General features: G+C 39.2%; 1 protein-coding gene across 1 annotated transcript; it reads left to right on the top strand.

Annotated features, from left to right (window-relative positions):
• LOC141845772 (L-type lectin-domain containing receptor kinase S.1-like) lies at positions 1 to 2,319 on the top strand. Its single transcript, XM_074733775.1, has one exon. It carries the CDS (start codon positions 37 to 39, stop codon positions 2,068 to 2,070), a length of 2,034 nt encoding a protein of 677 aa, XP_074589876.1. The 5' UTR covers positions 1 to 36; the 3' UTR covers positions 2,071 to 2,319.
• Positions 2,320 to 19,255: the final 16,936 nt, after the last annotated feature.

Here is a 19,255-nt window from a genome sequence, read left to right on the forward strand (position 1 = left end):
AGCAGATGTAAACGCACGCTTCCACCGAACATCCACATGGCTGCCGCCGCCTTAGCTTTGGCCTTTACCCACCACCAACGCCCCCTTCTCCTTTTCTTCTTCCTCCACGGCCTCTCCTCCGCCGCCGCCATCGATTTCCTCTTCGACTCCTTCGCCCCCGCCGACGCCTCTTCCAACCTCACCCTCATCGGCGACGCACGAATCGATGGATCCGTCCTCTGCTTCACCAACGATTCCAGCTACTACTCCATCGGCCGCGTCTTTTACCGCTCCCGGCTACGTATGGCCGCCTCCGGAGGGAGCCCCAACCCTTCCCTCTTCTCCTTCTCCACCTCCTTCGTCTTCTCCATCCTCCCCGGGATCGACAACAGCCCGGGGTTCGGCCTCGCCTTCGTCCTCTCCAACTCCACCTCTCCTCCCGGCGCCCTCTCTGGCCAGTACTTCGGCGTCTTCAACAACGTGACCCGCCGGACGCCGGCGCCGCTCCTCGTCGTAGAGTTCGACACCGGGCGCAACCCTGAGTTCGAAGATCCCGAAGATGACCACGTCGGCGTGGACCTCAACTTCGTCGAGTCTTCCAAAACCGAACGCGCCGGCTTCTACCGCTCCAACGGTTCGTCGACAGCACCGGAGTTCGAATACCTCAACTTGCGATCCGGGCGGAATATCCGAGCATGGATCGAATTCAACGGGCCTCGATACCAGATCAACATAACCATCGCGCCGGCTGAGGATCCGCGGCCTCCGTGGCCTCTGATTTCTTACACAGATCCGGTCATTGCCAACTACGTATCGCCGGATATGTTTGTCGGGTTTTCGGCATCGAAGGTCCGGTGGGTGGAAGAGCAGCGAGTGTTGGCGTGGAGCTTCTCGGACACCGGATCCATGGCCAGGGAGATCAACGTCTCCAATTTGCCCAATTTCTCTCCGCCGTCGCCACCGGCGTCGTGTGGCTCGCCCTCTGTAGGGCTAATCGTTGGCGTCTCCGTCGCCGTATCGGTCTGCTTCGCAGGGATTTACTGGTACTGTAGGTGGAGGAGGAGGATGAAGATCCGGAAAGAGGAAGACGAGGATGAAGAGGAATGGGAGTCGAAGTATTGGCCGAGGAGGTTCAAGTACGAAGATCTTTGGAACGCTACCGATGGATTCTCCAGGGAGCGTCTTCTTGGTTTCGGTGGTTTCGGCAAGGTCTACAGAGGAGTCCTCCTCGCTTCGGTCGGAGAGGAGGGAGCCAAGGGAGGGAGCAGCGGCAGAAGGGAAAGAGAGCACGAGACGGAGGAAGTGGCGGTGAAGTGCGTGTCTCACGATTCGAAGCAGGGGGTGAGGGAGTTCATGGCGGAGATATCGAGCATGGGGCGGCTGCAGCACCGGAGCCTGGCGGACATGAAGGGGTGGTGCCGGAAGGGGAACGAGCTGTTGCTAGTGTATGGATACATGCCAAACGGCAACCTGAGCCAGTGGTTGTTCCCGGAGGGGAAGCGAGGGGCGCCATTGAGTTGGGAGTCCCGGCGGCAGGTGCTGGTGGACGTGGCGGAGGCGCTTCTGTACCTCCACCAGGGGTGGGATAAGGTGGTGCTCCACCGGGACATCAAGTGCAGCAACATACTGCTCGACGCCGGCATGCGGGCGCGGCTGGGCGACTTCGGGCTCGCCAAGCTCTACGAGCGCGGCGTGGCGCCGTGCTCGACCCGGGTGGTGGGGACGCTGGGTTACCTGGCGCCGGAGATGGCGATGGCGTCGTCGCCGACGGCCTCGGCGGACGTGTACAGCTTCGGAGTGGTGGTGCTGGAGGTGGCGTGTGGGCGGCGGCCGATCGAGAGGGCGGAAAGGGTGGAGGACGATGACTGGGTGCTGGTGGACTGGGTGCGGGAAATGTACGCGGAGCAGAAGCTGTTGGAGGCGGCCGACAAGCGGATGCAGCTGTCTCCGAGGGCGGAGATTGAGCTGGTGCTGAAGCTTGGTCTGGCGTGCTGCCACCCAGATCCGGAGCAGCGGCCCACCATGAAAGAGGTGCTGGAGCTGCTCCTGACTGCCGAGAATGTTACATCTCCAAATTCTGGTGTTCCTTGACCTGCATCCTCTGTGTGTCATCACTGCAGATTGAACAACAGAATGTGGCCGGAAATCAAATGTCAATCCTCCCAGAACAGAGCGCATCGAGGCTGTTTGATCTAATGCCTTCGTGGGAGCGAACAGAAGGCCACGCTTTTTGTATTCTTACGGTTGGAGCAGATAAATTTAAATTTAACATTCGAAATATTGGCACAATATGTATTACTTCAACAAATCGAAACATGGATGAATTTTTGAAGTTCTGATAAGGAGTTGAGTTTACTATTACAATGTACATATTGTTATAATAGATGGAGATCGAATTTCGTTGAAGTTCAAAAAAATATTCTATTCCATGCTAATCGATTATAATTTTTCGATTTATCTTTTCGTAGATGATCGAAAATTGATCGTGTGAAATCATTGGAACGGCGGATTCAACTTTTTATTACAATGAATAATTTTTTAAAATCCATGGATGAGGTAGATCAGGTGTAGTGGTAAAATATTTATCTCCCTTGACTTTGCTTTCGCACCTACCGTACATAGATGAGAGCCGAAGATGAAAACCAAAAGAAAGCACATTCAAACAATTTTTAGTCGGAAAATATATCAATTCTACACGGGGTTTTAATTAGAAAGATAGAAGAATCTGTCAATCCTATAGGGGGTTTAATTACCAAGATAGAAGGGGAAGAAAAGAAATTTAAAGTGGAAAAAAAATTTAAGGAAAGATAAGAATAAGAAAAGAAAAAATATTGAGATTAATCACATCAATTAGAAGTTGATAAATAACGATTCGCTTTGCTCGTTAGCCATTCGTATGCTCATCTAACATCGGTTAATATGCAGCAGACAGATAAATATAAAATCAAACAAAAGCATAAATAAGTACAAATATAAATCGATTTTATATGATTTAAAACCTCCAATTTAGACTCCATGATCTAGTTCTAACGATACTTCACTATACGTTTTTTTTTTACCGAATAACTTTCGAAGGTAAAGAAATATCTTACAAACAATACAAGTCAAATACTAATATACAAATGTAATCAAAACAAATAAATTTACACAAATGAATATGATTTTACTCGCTATTGATTGCTTTGGTTTACCTCTTAAAAGTCTGAAAATGCAATAACATTCTCTTTCGAAACATCCAAGAATCGACAGTAAAATCCTCCACGAAGTGCTCCCTTATAACCTTTATATCAGAATTGATTTCTGCCTAACAATCAACTGATTGTGTCCATCAATCGCGATTGTTCCACTAAATTGAAATATTGCACCTGCAAAATGACTCATTCAACTCAGGTTTGACTACAACAATCAACTTCTACCAAAATAGTCGAGTCATATGATTGAGTTCAAACCAATATGTTCATTGTAATAGTGACCAGAGTTGACTGTTCCATACCAACAATCGAGTTAATCAATCAAGTTCAAAATATTCTGTTTGGTACAACAGTGTCATCAGTTACTTGCTTGTATCTAGCAGTCAACTAATCCACAACAAACCCCCTTAAACTCCCTCAGACCCCGAATTTAGAGTTTAAGGGCTTATCAGTCGATTGCTAGTAGTCGACTAATATATCTATTTTAATTTTACCAAGATTGAATTCTCGCCTTACATAGTATTTGATTGACTTCAACCTACCAGAACTTCTTTTGTATAACATCCGATCAATCATGACATGCTAAGACTTCATCATTGTCTAGCATTCAAACAACTTTGTCCTATTGGGACTTCATCATTGTCTAGCACCTAATCAACCTTGACCTATCAAGACTATACCATTGCCTAACATCCGATCAACTTTGACATGTCAAGACTTCACTATTGTTAAACATCTAGTCCTCGTTAACCTATTTGAACTTCCTTTCTCATGCCAACATCTGATCCTCCACGACATATCAGAACTTCACTTCTCGTGTCTAACATTCAACCCTCTATGACCTGTTAGGACTTCTCTCATTGTCAAGTGTCCGATTAACCTTGATCCACTTGAATTTTACATCTTATACTAAGTGTCCAGTCCTCTATGACCTACTTGAACTTCACTTTTTATATTAAGTGTTCAATCCTGCATGATCCTTAGACTTCGCTTCTTATGCCAACTCCTTATTGAATTTTCATTATTTATATTAAACACTATTAAGAAAAAATAATTTTTTAAAAAATACATCTATTTTTAAAGAATGACATAAAATAAAAAATCATTAAAACATTCAATATTTCACTTTAACTTTATATCAATATTATAATTGATGATTTTTATCAACAAATAAATTTCAATAACATTTTTTAAAATAATTTAAAGTTTTTTTAAAAAATTAATTTTTAACTATGATCTACGGGTCAAATGCACATGACTTATACATTAACATTTCCCATAATCGGTCAACATAAGATATATATGATTTGATGAAACTTAGCTCAATAAGATGCACCAAATCAACACCTTGAGCTCAATTCATCATTCTGCTATCTCATTTATATCTAATGTATTTTAATATATATACAAGTTATTCTATGGTTCTTGTGAGATGTAAAAGAGTTATTCCCTAAATTAAGATATCATGTATATCTATCGAAGTATTTCTAATTTAAACATGCTACCTAGAATGTCAATAATGTTATTTATCCTTAATTGCAAGAAATTAAATTAACCCATGAAAATGAATATGACGCATATCAAATGCATAATAGGTGAAAAAAATTTCTTCGAAATCAATATCTTTTTTTACTAAAATCTTTCACAATCAATCTTGCCTTGGACATTGGGAGTGATTCATTTTGTTTATTCTTCAATTTGAGTACCCATTTATCCCTCAGAGCTCTCTTACCTTTTGAGAGTTTCCCCAAATCACAAGTGTGGCTTTCATGCAAAAACTTCATCTCATCATGCATAGAGTTCAAACCACTCTTTCTTCTTCTTGTGTATCAAAGCTTCTCAAAAGGTCTTTACCTCACCCCATGAGTGATCATCACATACTCACCATACAAATTCCTACTAGAAGTTTTTCGATCTCCGGTAGATCTTCTAAGCATAGCCTCAATTGGTAGGATTCTCAATGCTCATCTTCAAGTGTTAGTTCATCAGAAGCAACTTAAGAGGCGATAGTACAAAAGAAAAAATAGAAAAATAAAGAGACGCTTTATTTTTACTTGGTTTACAGCCCAAGGCTGCTACTCCAAGGCACACGGTCCTTAATCATTTACTGCGGACAATCCACTAAGTAACTTGCCCCTTACGGCAGCAAGTTTAACGAATACAAAATCACTTTCAAAAATTCAGTACAATAATAATAATAAATTGACTTTGTTACCGAATTTAGGCTGAATCACCCCACAAATCACGAACTCGACGAAGCGGCAACTATCGGGATGAGCTAGATCGTGTAGGGCGCCAACGTCGAGAAAATCCGCACTAGAGAGTCGAAAGAATGGAGCTTTTCTAAGTTGTGTCCGGCTGCTACTCGTGCATGGCTTATATACTGCACCTGAGTCGACTCAACTATGGATCTGGGTCGACTCCAGTCAACGTGACCGATAACTTTTCGTTCTCGCTCATTTATCCGCTGCCTGAGTCGACTCAGCTTGCCAGCTGAGTCGACTCTAGTCTGATGTGGAGTCTGCCGGATAGAATTTGACTCTGAGTCGACTCCAGTGTCCGTCTGAGTTGACTCCAGTCCAAATGTCGGTAAACCGAAGGCGTTGACTTCTGGAACGCTGCTGACTCAGCTTGAGTCGACTCCAGCCATCATCTGAGTCGAGGCAAACAGCAAAAATTAGCATTTTTACGTCGGAGTCTACGTTTTTCAGTTTTTCTGATCCTGCACAAAAAGTTAACAAATAACATGCAAAGTAAACATTTTGGAGTTAGTTTCTGGAACCAACTCAGGTTCTTAACTTCAGGTTTCCAGTGAAATCCTGGGTTAGACCGACGCCTAATGTTTCCTTTGGGAACACGTCCTCACCCACTCCTCTCAAGAGAATTTACTTGATGCCAACCGAGTCCTCCTGACTCGTTGGACTTTTGCTCGGCTCTGTCCTCGGCCCCCAGGGTTTGTGTTGCGGCTCAGTCCTTCCCGACCAACCCAGTCTTCTGTTGCGACTCGATCCTTCCCGATCAGTCCAGTCTTCTGCTGTGGCTTGGTCCTCCTGACCAACCCAAACTTCTGCTGCAGCGTTGTCCTCCAGACCAACCCAGATTGCACCTGGTGTTTTGACTATGCCAAGACTTCAGTGCCTAGCTTCCACTAGGACTTAGTTAAACCTGTGCTCCCTGCACACTTAGATCAATATATCAATCCAACATGCATACTTAACTTGAACCTAGTTCTATTATCAAAACTAAGGTTCGATCTTCTAGTGTTCTCTGCACCAACAAGTTGGAGGGGAAGCATCATGATCAAACTGTAAGTATCTCCTATCATCAGTATGAATTGTTGGCGAATGAACCATACCTAGATCAACTAATTCATCATTAGTTCTCTCTGGCTTTTCTGGTATCTAAAAAACTATAATTGGTTTGTGCCTCAAAGAATATTGTGTTGGTGCGGAAAACACCAAATGATCGAATCTTGATTTGATGATGGCACGAGGTTCAAGTTAAGTGCGTGGTTGGACTAACAAGTTGATCTAGTGTGCAGGGAGCACAGGAAAGTCCTAGTTAAGGCTACGCAAAGTAAAATCCTAGTTGCGACTAGGCAAGGGTAAGTCCTAATCTGGAAGATCAGATAGAAGACTTAGCAAGTCAAGTGCATCAGGTGCAAGTCTAGTCAATGTCAGGAGGACCGGGAAGCATAGCAAAATCCAAGTAGGTCAGGAGGACCAAGACTTGGTGGAAGTCTAGGCGGTCAGGAGGACCGGGTGCCTAGTAGTAAATTTCTGGGGGCCAAGGACCATAGCTAAGCAAGAAGTTCAACAAGTCTGGAGGAGTTGTTGGCAACTCAGGTAAATTCTTCCGAGTGGAGTGGGTAAGGACGCGTTCCCAAAGTGGAACTATCGGCGTCGATCTAACTTAAAGTTTCACTGGAAACCTGAAATTAAGACCAATTAACAGTTCAAAGAAATGTTAACTGTTGAAGATCGGGAGATGGCTAGAGAGGGGGGGAATGAATAATCTCCCTTTGAAACTTGATTTTCTCCTACAAAAGCTTAGTGCGCAACGGAAAATAGCTAATAAAACAAAATCAATGCAAACACTAAGATATACGAGGTTCGGGGATAACTTGCCCCTATTCCTCGGCGTATCCGTAAGGTGGACGATCCCTTGATCTTCGGTAGATCACACCCCGGATGAATCCGGCTAGATGAAGTCTCCTTCTCGGTGGAGTGACCTCTCCACAGCCAATCTCAAAGATATTTGTTAAGTACAGAGATTATAGAAGAAGATTGAGGCCAAACAAAATAATCAATTTACAGCACAGCCTCAATACACAAAACCTCAAGTAGAAACTTCCCGAGAGCAAGACACCAACTCCTTGCACCACCTCAGGCAGAGAGCTTCAAAGAAGAGCAATGAATGCAAGCAAGCAGAGAACACACAGCAAGCACAAGCACAAGCACAGCCTCGTTTGTTGTTGTTCTACTCTCTTCTCCTTCATCTCTTCTTTTAGTCTACTTACTTTTGCTTATTCAACGGTCGTCTGAGTCCACTGCACACTAAGACATCTGAGCTCTCCATCACCACACTGAGGTCCCTCCTCTATGCTGGACCACGCTCCTCTCAGCCCACTGATCATCGTGCAACTCAGTCTCCATTGTCTTTTACCTGAAAATCAAAGGTAGACAAACTGTCATAGTAGAAAGCCAAACATTAACTCTTCCTATTCTTCATTCAAGTTCAAACTTCATCTGCAAACTCAGAGATGGATTAGCAAAGCAATATCAGAAGAAATAAAAATCAGAAATGAGAAGAGCAGAAGTCTGAACATGTTCAAAAATGGCTTAATCGATCAGGCCATCGATTAAACGTCGTAATTCTTTTCTCTGTAAACCGTGTAATCGATCAACTCTAAACAATAGTCGATTGTCACAAAACTTAATCGATCCGTTGGTCGATTAAGGTATGGTAATCGATCAGATGATCGATTACCGATCGCTAACCCTATTCCTCATTAAGCTTGTCATCGATCAACTGATCGATTACCGTTGATCATAATCGATTGCCCAATCGATTATGGTATGTTCTTTGAATTTTGTGAATTCTTATAGAATGCTTTGTAATCGATCACCGGGTCGACTAATCAACTAACCCTTGGTTAATCGATTCACCCATCGATTACACCAAGATGAAATTGAAACTCATGCAATTTGATCACTTGGTTAACTTGGGTCTCACCCAATCCAACCACATTGGATCATGACAATGATCCGGTCCGAAGACAGGCTACCAAGCCTTCTCCGACCATAGTTCGGTATAGAGAATGAGCTACCGAGCCCTCTTTGACCTAATTTGGAGAACGAGCTACCGAGCCCTCTCCCACTCTATCCGGTCCAGAGAACGAGCTACCGAGCCCTCTCTGACCTAAGTTGGAGAACGAGCTACCGAGCCCTCTCCCACTCTATCCGGTCTAGAGAACGAGCTACCGAGCCCTCTCTGACCTAGTCCGGAGAACGAGCTACCAAGCCCTCTCCGACTCCATCCGATCCAGAGAACAAGCTACCGAGCCCTCTCTGACCTAGTCTGGAGAATGAGCTACCAAGCCCTCTCCGACTCCATCCGGTCCAGAGAACGAGCTATCGAGCCCTCTCTGACCTAGTCCGGAGAACGAGCTACAGAGTCCTCTCCGACTCCATCCGGCATTGATTAATCTGAAAATATTGAACTTAATTCTTGTCCAACTAAAATGAACTTAAATATGTGTCAACATCAAAACAACAATCGGAACAAACTGCATCAACATAAACTAATCTGTTATTTTGTATTTTGGGACTAACTTGTAATGTAGATTGGAGAGATGAGGATTATGACTCCGGGCGACTCTATCCGAAATCCAGTCGACAGGACAGTCCAAGCGCCTGGAAGGTGGAATCCAGGCAACTCAAGTTCAGATAATCGTAGTGGAAGTTAAAGTCTATCCATATCCTCCACGTAAGCATAGAGTCGACTGGAAGGGGAATCCAAGCGACTGGAAAGCCGAGTCAGTTGTGAAGATAGCGGATCGGTGGTCTACGTGGAGCCGCTAGAATGAAAATCTAGACAATTCAAGTCATTCAAGATCAAGTCGATGGCACCCTGAGCTAGAAGGAACACCTGAGCAGTCATCGTAATGTCGAAGTCGCACCGAAAAGAGCCTCGTCTTCAACTCCAGATTGGTAACAGTTTACATTCTTGTATTGTTTTAATTACGGTAAAAGTTTTTATCGTATTGACTTTTGTAATCGTTACAACTCTTTTCCGTAAGTGGATTGCTCATATGTAAACGATCAAAGATCATGGGCTTTGGAGTAGCAGCCATTGGCTGTGAACCAAGTAAAAATAAAACGTGTCTTTGTGTGCTTATCTTACTTTTTGTTTTTACTATTTTCGCTGCAAATTACTTTGATTTACGAACAAGCATAATTGATAGATTTTCAAAATCGAGAAAAAGTCGCTAAAAAATAGCACTATTCATCCCCCTCTAGCGCTTATACGATCCTACATATTGCATCTTTATTTTTTATGACTTTCTTTTTAACTGGATCCTAGAATTTGTATACATAATATTTGAGGGATTTCGCGGGATACGAATGTATGTTTTCAAAAAATAGATAGTGGAAGTGAAATAAAATTTTCTTATAAATTTTATGCATCTCAAAAAATAAGATTATACATGTGCAAGACATCAATGTAGATCAAAAAGAGTTGTTTAAAAGTCATACATTTTCGATGATGTTAGATAAAAAGAAATCACCTACCAAGCCTCATAATACTTGTCTCTATTAATATCTATGCCAAATATCTTGAAGACGACTTTACAAGCCACAAGTTGCCTCTCCATTTGGTACTAGCAAAATCAAAAAGATGACACAAGAGAAGAGAGAGGTCAGCAACTCCAAAGAGGAAAATCAGTAGCTCTAGGAGTTCTTCCTTTCAAGGATGATTCAAGTGAGGAAGAAGAGAAGAGGGGGAAGGGCTTATAGGCGCATAAGGCAGGGAAGACCCTCTCGATGGGCGATGACAATAAAAGCAAGAGAAGAAAAATAAAAACTCTTTTTTTCTTAGTTCCATGAAAAGGTATTTATAAACCTCTTCATTAAGACTTAAGGGTTAAGTCCAAGCCCATATCACATATATAGGCCCAACTCATCTACAAGAAGTGTGAACAAAAATTAAGCTCTTGTCGCATGAGTAGACCCAACTTTCTTGCATGAGATGTGGCTCATAAACGATTCCAGTGTAGTAAATACTTTCCATATTTGCCCTTTACCTGGTCCAACTAGATTTAATCTCTTTTTCTTTGAGAATCTTATTCTCTAATTCATTTTTAAGTCTTTAAGATATACTCATAATATGCGTGACTCAATAGGTTGTCGATTATATTGGTCATTCATAATTAATCATTAATAATTCATAGATCATGAGTGACACCTAATAGTACATCATGACCCCTAATTGATTAAAAAATCATGGTTGATTTTAAAACATATTCTAAACCCTTCAACAACTATAGTTATTAGTGTCTCTGTTCCTTTCACTCATCTTATACCCATTTGGTTCAAGATATAGTCTATGTGTCAATCCCCATTAGGCTTTCTACATCACACCTAACCTAAGTAGTAGTCCTTGTCTTGTTGATTCAAATTTCTCAAAAATACATGTCCAAAAAGACCATCCTCTTGATACGTTTGTTTTGGACAAAGACTTATGAGTAATAATCTTGACAAAAGGATATAGGGTATACGTCTCCTTGTTAAAGAAGTGTTGAATCCTCTGTGGGTTATTCAAATAACTGCGGGCATATTGACATACACCCAATCATCCTAGACCTACACCTCTTAGGAAATGTTTTGCTTAGATGTTAAAATATAAGCATTCATGACGAAGATGACTTGAATACCTCAAGTTTAAGGAAACTAGAACTCAAGCTGCAATATGATCTTCATTGACATATAAAGAACCACATGAAATCTCATACCATATCACATCCGATGAACTAATTACCCTTAACTACCATCCATATGTTAACTCTCAACATCCCTATGTTTCCAGCTAACGAGGATTAACTGCTTGAATAATTCAAGGAGCTTGTATAACATGTGTTACAACTCCTAGATGCTTGTTTCAGTTCATAAATAGATCATTGAAACTTGCATACTTTATTTTTGTTAACAGATGTGAAACCCTCAAGTTGTATCATATACAGTTCTTCAGATATATTTCCATTGAGAAAAGTTATTTTTATTGTAAGATCGATTAGAAGAGCTAAAGGGAGGGTGAATAGCGCTTCTTCGCGTTTTCACTCTTTTATGAAAGACTTGCATAAATCAGAACTTACTGCGGAAAAGAACATAAGTGAACACAGTTGGTTTTACTTGATTCACAACCATAGATTGTTACTCCAAGGCCCACAATCAATGATCATTTTTTATGGGTAATCCACTAAAAGAACTTTCCTCTTACGAAAAGGAGTTTTATCACTTTTACAAAATTGATTAGGATTGGTAACACGTATACCATCCTAAAACTTTAAGTACAATAGCAATAAGTAATTTACTGACCAAGAGTATGGATGTGCAGTAGTTGATGCAGCTTCTCAGCATTACGACAGCGTTCTGGATGGAAGATTTACGCGCAGAAGGTCATCGTTGAGGTGTATTCAAATGCTTCTAGGGTTCCCCCTTGCAGCTGCTTATATATACTGATCCAAGAGCCTAGAAGTCTTTTCCGGACGCCTCCACGTCATTTCGTCGATCCACTTTTGACGCTGACTCGGCATCTTGGCCCCTGCATCCCTTCCAGGCCCCTGGATGTTGACGTGAAGGTTGCCGGATCAACTTTCACTCCGCAACGCCTTATCCAAATTCGGGCATCTGGAACCTTTTCGAGCGCCTGGAGGTTGAGGTGTTCTGATCACTGGGATTCAATCCAAGCGCCTGGACTGTCCGATCGCTTGAATCCAAATAAAGGCGCTTGAAACACAAAGTTTCAACCCCTCCTTTCCTGCATTATAAGTTAATTCAAAATCCAAAATATAACAGAAAAGTGAGCAATTTTGCAAATTATTTAATCTTGACATCAGGTTTCCAGTGAAATCCTAGGTCAGATCGATGTCTATTATTCTCTTACTGGGAATGCATCCTCACCCACTCCACTCGGAAGAATTTATCATGTACCAATCAGGTCCTCTAGACTTGTTGAACTTTTGCTCATCCTCGATCCTCGTCCTCCAGGTCTTCCACTGCTAGACCAAACAGTTTTGCAAACTGTTAGGTCTTGACTTCAAGTTTTCAGTGAAATCCTAGGTCAGACTGACGTCTATTGTTCCCCTTATCGAGAATGCATCCTCACCCACTTCACTCAGGAGCATTTACCTTGTGTCAACCATGTCCTCCAAACCTGTTGGACTTTTCCTTAGTCTTGATCCTTGGCCCTCAAGTCTTCCACTGCTAGATGTCAGATCTTCCAAACCCATATAGACTTCCGCCTGGTGCTCTTGATCTGTCAAGATATCCTGCCTAATCCTCCTGATCAGGACTTCCTTGCCTAGTCCTCCAAACTAAGTCTTCTGTCTAATCCTCTAGATCAGAACTTCCTTTGTCTAGCCATAACTAAGACTTCCTTTGCCTAACCGCAACTAGGGCTTCCCTATTCTACCTGCACACTCAATTAAGTTCATTAGATCACTTCACAAACTTAACTTAAACCTCCATTATCAAAAGTTAGGTTCAATCATTTGGTGCTCTCTACACCAACAATCTCTCCCTTTTTTATTATAGCAACCTAGGTTCCAAGTTAAGTAAAATATTTGCTTTGACAGTAAATAAGCAACAATCATGGCAAGTCAATAACAAGCATAAACACTTAAAGTATTTGACTCTCCCTTAATTCAAAACTCCCTTTGAAGTTAAGTTACTTAAAAAATAATTTGAGAAAAAAATCTTCTTTTCTTTCTCTCCCCTTGAACTTGATATGATTTTTGTCTTGTCAACTTGATTACAAACTATTCAAGTCATACTTAGATTTTTTTGGAAAAATATTTTGCAAGAATTGAAAGCTTCTTGTAAAATATTTTTGAACTCAAGTTTTAAAAATAAATTTTCAATCAAAAAACACTGAAAAATGTTCAAGACAAGATTTTTGAAAAGTATTTTGAATTTAACTTGATCTCTCTCTCCCCCTTTGAAAAAATCAAAAAATATTTGTTAAAAAATTTGTTTTTGAAAAAATCATAAAATTTTTGAAATCACTTAGTCATGTGAAAAATAAATTGGGTTTGAGTTCAAGCATGTCTTTTATAAAACATAAAAAAATACTTAGATAAAAAAAAATATCCCTTAGGCACATGTCTAACTTATTGATTTTGGCTAACTATTAAAAGATAGCAACTTAATCAAGTTAGTCAAATTTAAGTATATCATTCCAGTTAGCTTATACTAACCAGGAACACTTAACTTGATCCATAATTTTTTATTTTTAACCCAAGTTTTGGTTTGATGCATAAACATAAGCATCTGAAACCCAGATTTTGACCCTATGTATCTAACACCGTTCTAGGATGCACAATACACAATCAAGTTATCTAGTGTGCTTTGTGAGATGAGATAACCTAAGTCAATAGTACATGATTTCTATTGGAGGTACCTAGACTAAGGCCAAAATATTCCTTTTACTTTAAAAAATACAAAATTTGAAACTAAATTTTTCAAAGGTAAAATAAAATTTTGAAAGCATTTTTGAAAAACTAAGTAGTAGTATATTTTAAAAAATAAATTTTGAAACCCAAAATAAGTTTGTATTTAGTCTACTAAATACATTCCTAATTGCCTTTTGAGTGTACTAAACTCAGATTCAGGCAGGGATTTTGTGAAGATATTAGCTAAGTTAGATTTAGACTCAACATAGTCGAGTATAATCTCGCCCTTAGCAACATGGTCTCTAACAAATAACAAAGTGGTGTTCAACCTCTATGTGTTTGGTTCTAGAGTGATGGATTAGGTTTTTGGTCAAATTGATTGAACTGATATTATCAATCATAGTATTGTGGTATTTCAAGTTGAAGTCAATTAATGCGTGCATCATCTAAAGTAATTATGCAACACATTCTCCCATAGCAATGTATTTTGCTTCAGTTGTAGATAATGCAACACACTATTGCTTTCTACTGCACTAGTTGACTAAACATGGATCCAAGAACTGGCATCCTTCATTTGTATTTTTTCTATCTAATTTGCAACCAGCATAGTTTGAGTTACAGTACCCTACTAGGTCAAAGTAATTACTCCTAGGATACTACATTCCTACATTTAGTGTTCCATTAACATATCTAAGTATCCTTTTTACTAATGTTAAATGAGATTCCTTAGCATTTGACTACTACCTAGCACACATACCTAGCTACTGCAAATAAACTATCAAGTCGACTTACAGTTAGGTATAGTAGACTGCCTATTATACTCCTAAAATATTTTAAACCTACTTATTTTCCTTTTGGGTCGCTATCAATATTGGTGTTTATTGCTATAGGTATTTTTATTTCTTTTGAGTTTTCCATACTGAATTTTGTAATTAATTCTTTGGTAATTTAGTTTGATAAATGTACTTACCATCTTTGATTTGTTTTATCTGTAGTCCTAAGAAAAAATAAAGTTCACATACCCAACTCATTTCGAATTTATTTTTTTTAATTCAACAAATTCTTTTAAAAATTTAGTGTTGGTTGAATCAAAAATAATATCGTCTATATATATTTGGGCTATGAAGAAATTTTTTTTATAGTCTTAACAAATAAGGAGGGGGTCAATTTATCCTTAGTTAAAGCCTTTAGATACAAGGTATATTAATAGTCTTTCATACCATGCCCTAGGTACTTGTTTTAATCCATATAAGACTTTCTTGAGTTTGAAGACATAATCTGGATGGTCTTTATCTTCAAACCCAAGAGATTGACCTACATAGACTTCTTCTTTAATGAACTCATTCAAGAAAGCTGACTTTACGTACATTTGATAGAGCTTGAATCCTTTATGAGCTGCATAGGCTAATAACATTCTAATGGATTCAAGTCTAGCTACGAGTGCATAGGTTTCATCGTAGTCTAGTCCCTTTACTTGGCTAAACCCTTGAACTACTATCCTAGCTTTGTTTCTTACAACTTCTCCTTTTCCATCTATTTTATTTCTAAATACCCATTTGGTTTCTATGATGGATTTATTGTTTGGCATGGGAACTAAGTACCATACTTGATTTCTTTCAAAGTATGTTGGTTCCTCTTGCATTGCTATTATCCAGTCAGGGTTAGGTAGGGGTTCTTCTATAGTCTTTTGTTCAATGTTAGATATTAGTGCTATTTGGCTTAGGTTTCTGTAGGCTGACCTAGTTTGGCCCCTAGGGTTGGATCACGCAAAATTTGATCAGGTGGATGATTGACTCTTAGTCTAGGTGCTCGTGTAGTATCAAGTTCGGTTAGGTTTGGGTCAGTCCTATCTTCTAGTTCAATTTCATTTGTGTTAGGTTGAATTTCTTCTTCTTCTTGATTTTGTGGATTATTAATTTGTTTATTAGTTTGATTATTGTCAACTTGATTATTATTGTTTTCTTTATCAAATATTATATTTGTGGTTTCTTTTAGGGTAACTTGATTATAGACCATATATGCCCTACTAGTTACGTTGTTGAATACCCTAGGAATATTTCTTTGATGGTTTTGGATGTAAATTTACCTAAGTAATCTTTTGTGTAAGTATATGTACTTTACATCTAAATACTTAATTTTAAATAATTCAAGTTAGGTATTTTGTTATAATATATTTCATAAGTAGTTTTATTATGATGTTTGTTAACTAATATTCTATTTTGTATATAACAGGCTGTGTTTATTGCCTTAGTCCAAAATTTATTGATTTGGTTGTATTCATTTAACATTGTCCTAGTAGCTTCTTGTAAAATTCTATTTTTTTCTTTCAACTATTCCATTTTGTTGTGAGGTTCTAGGGCATGAAAAATCATAGTAGTATCCATTAACTTGACAAACTCATTAAATCTTATATTTTTCAAACCCTCTACCATGGTCGCTTCTTATTCTTTTAATTTTTAAGCCTTTTTTATTTTGTATTAGTTTACATATATTTGTGAATTTTTCATAAGTTTCATCCTTAGTTCTTAAGAATTTTACCCAAGTATACCTAGAGTAATCATCTATTATTACTAAGCAGTACTAATTTTTACTTAGTGACTTAGCCCCATGTGAGTCAAAGAGGTCTAAATGTAATAATTCAAGTATGGAATTAGTTTGGTTTAGGTTGGTTACTTTGTGGATTGACTTAGTTTGTTTACTTTGTTAACAAGCATTATAAATTATATTTTCTAAGGGGATTAACTTATGTAGACCCTTTACTAAGCCATTTTGACTCATCTTTCAGATGAGTCTAACATGAGTGTGACCCAGTCTCTTGTGGCACAATTTGATTTCCTCTTATTGTATTAATAGACACTTAGTTGAGGAGTTTGGTAAGTCAATTTTGTATTATTTTTTCTAATTCCCTTAAGTGTGATTTTATATTTCTCTATGTTCTCAATTATACACTTTATTTTAGTAAACCTAACCACATATCCAGCATCACACAATTGACTAATACTTAACAAATTAAATTCAAATTGATCTACTAAAAGTACTTTGTGAATAATAAAATTTGAGTCTAGTTCAATGTTACCTGTTCCAATTACCTTAAGTTTTTCATTGTTTCCAAAAGCAATGGATCATAGATTCTTGAACTTTAGTTTTGTGGATTTTGATCTGTCTCCAATCATGTATCTAAAGCATCCACTATCCAACATCCATTAATCCAAATCTTTATGTTCCCACACATAAGATACTTGATTTGGATCCATTGTAGAGTTAAAAAGTAGGTAGATCTTATCTAATTTTCATTTCATCCATTTCTAGATTATTAAACAGTTAATCCTTTGGGTTGTGTGAGATAGTTTTTAATTTTTATCTTGATTAATTGTAATTATGATTTTTTAAAATTTGATTAACCTTGAGTTAGATTCAAGTTTAACCTTTTGATTAATTAAGTGTATATTTCAAGAGTCAGCTTCCAAGCAATGGCGAGACACAGGGGCCTTCTTAGGTATCGGAGTAACAACCACCTTTTAAGACAAAGCTGGTTTAAGAAATTATACACTTAGCTAATCTAGGAAAAAACTCTGGTCTAACTAGTCTAAGGTTTAACAAGGTAATTTCAGTCAGTTCCACTCAACTAAGTAAATCAAATAGGGTACTTCTTACCCTACTTGACCACTTAACTGGGTTTTTCTAACGTACTATTATCTCACTCCACCCTAATACTAGGTTGGATAAGTATTAATCAAATTTGTGTCCTTACCTAGCCTAGGTTTATTCTAAGTACACAAATAATAAAAAATAAAACACAAAAAATAAAAGCAAACTGAGTCTTCTAAAGATGACTCATCCCAGGTGGCCTTTAGCACTTTCTTCTTAGACTTGTGCTCTTTCTTATAGTTTGGACATTCGACCTTAAAATGCCCCTTTTCCTTATAGCCGTACCATGTGAGGTCGGACTTGTTTGTAGGTGTCTTGGTCGAGCTAGCCTTTTATACCACCTTCTTCATTTCTGATCTCTAAACTCTATACTTTTTCTTGAGCATTTTCCGAACTAGATTTACTAGTTTGGTAGCAACCTCATCGTTGGTTTCTGAACTTAATGATCCTTCGGATTCTTCTTTAGCTTGTCTTCTAAATCTTTTTTCTTTTGTTTGACCTACAACAAAAGTAATCCCTTTCTCGACAGGATTGGCGCTAGTTTGTTCGTGCAGCTCGAATTCAGAAAATAATCATCCAATTTAATTTTTGAAAGGTCTCTGGAGACCTTGTATGCATCAACCATTGATGCCCACAAGGTGTTCTTGGGGAACGCTTTCAGTGCGTACCTTATAATATCTCAGTTCTCCACGGCTTGTCTGATGGCATGGAGTCCATTGAGTATGTCTTGAATCCGCGCGTGTAACCCACTTGTAGATTCTCCTTCTTGCATTTTAATATTGTAGAGTTTGTTGAGCAGAAGGTTGTGCTTGCTCACTTTAGTATCGGACGCTCCCTCATGAAGCTCAATGAGTTGTTCCCGTAAGTATTTTGCCCTTATGAACGAACCAACCCAGTTGAGCTTTTCCTTAGTTAACCCACCCTGGAGCGTATGGGTTGTTTTGGAGTTGGCTTCGATCTTTTGCTTCGTGGTTGCGTCCCATTTTTCACATGACTGTGGGATGTCATCATTGTCTGTGGGGATCGTAAATCTTGTCTAGATTACAATCCACATCTCCACCTGCTTCTTGAGGTGGTACTCCATTCTACCTTTCCAGTAGATGAAGTCCTCCTTAGAGAACATCAATGGTCTGGCGGTGTTGTAGCCTTCCTGATGGATCATTAATCTTGCACACACAATAACAACAAAAATAGATGTACCAAGACTTGATCTTGGATTAGTAGTGCAGGAGTAATAAAATAGAAAATTAGAGCAAAAACACAAAATAAAAATTGAAAAATCGCTCGATCAGTAGTTGCACTAATATCAAGCATTCATCGCTCTGATACCAATTGTAGGATTGATTATGAATGATAGAGGGGTGAATAGCTCTTCTTCGTGTTTTCACTCTTTTATGAAAGACTTGCGTAAATCAGAACTTGTAGCGGAAAAAAACACAAGTGAACACAGTTAATTTTACTTGCTTCATAGCCACAGGCTGCTACTCCAAGACTCACGATCAATGATCGTTTTCGACGGACAATCCACTAAAAGAGCACCCCTCTTACGAAAGGGAGTTTTATCATTTTTACAAAATTGATTAGGATCGGTAACACATATACCGTCCTAAAAACTTTAAGTACAAAAGTAATAAATAATTTACCGATCGAAAGTATGGATGTGTAATAGTCAGTGCAGCTTCTCGACGTTACGACGACATTCCGGGAGCCTAGATGCTAACATTGAGATTGTCGGATCAACTTTGACTCCGCAACGCCTTATCAA

The sequence above is a fragment of the Curcuma longa genome, chromosome 15 (genome assembly GCF_044706935.1).
Source record: "Curcuma longa cultivar G26 ecotype Majalengka, Jawa Barat chromosome 15, ITB_CL_G26_1.1, whole genome shotgun sequence".
In the NCBI taxonomy this organism is placed as follows: domain Eukaryota; kingdom Viridiplantae; phylum Streptophyta; class Magnoliopsida; order Zingiberales; family Zingiberaceae; genus Curcuma; species Curcuma longa.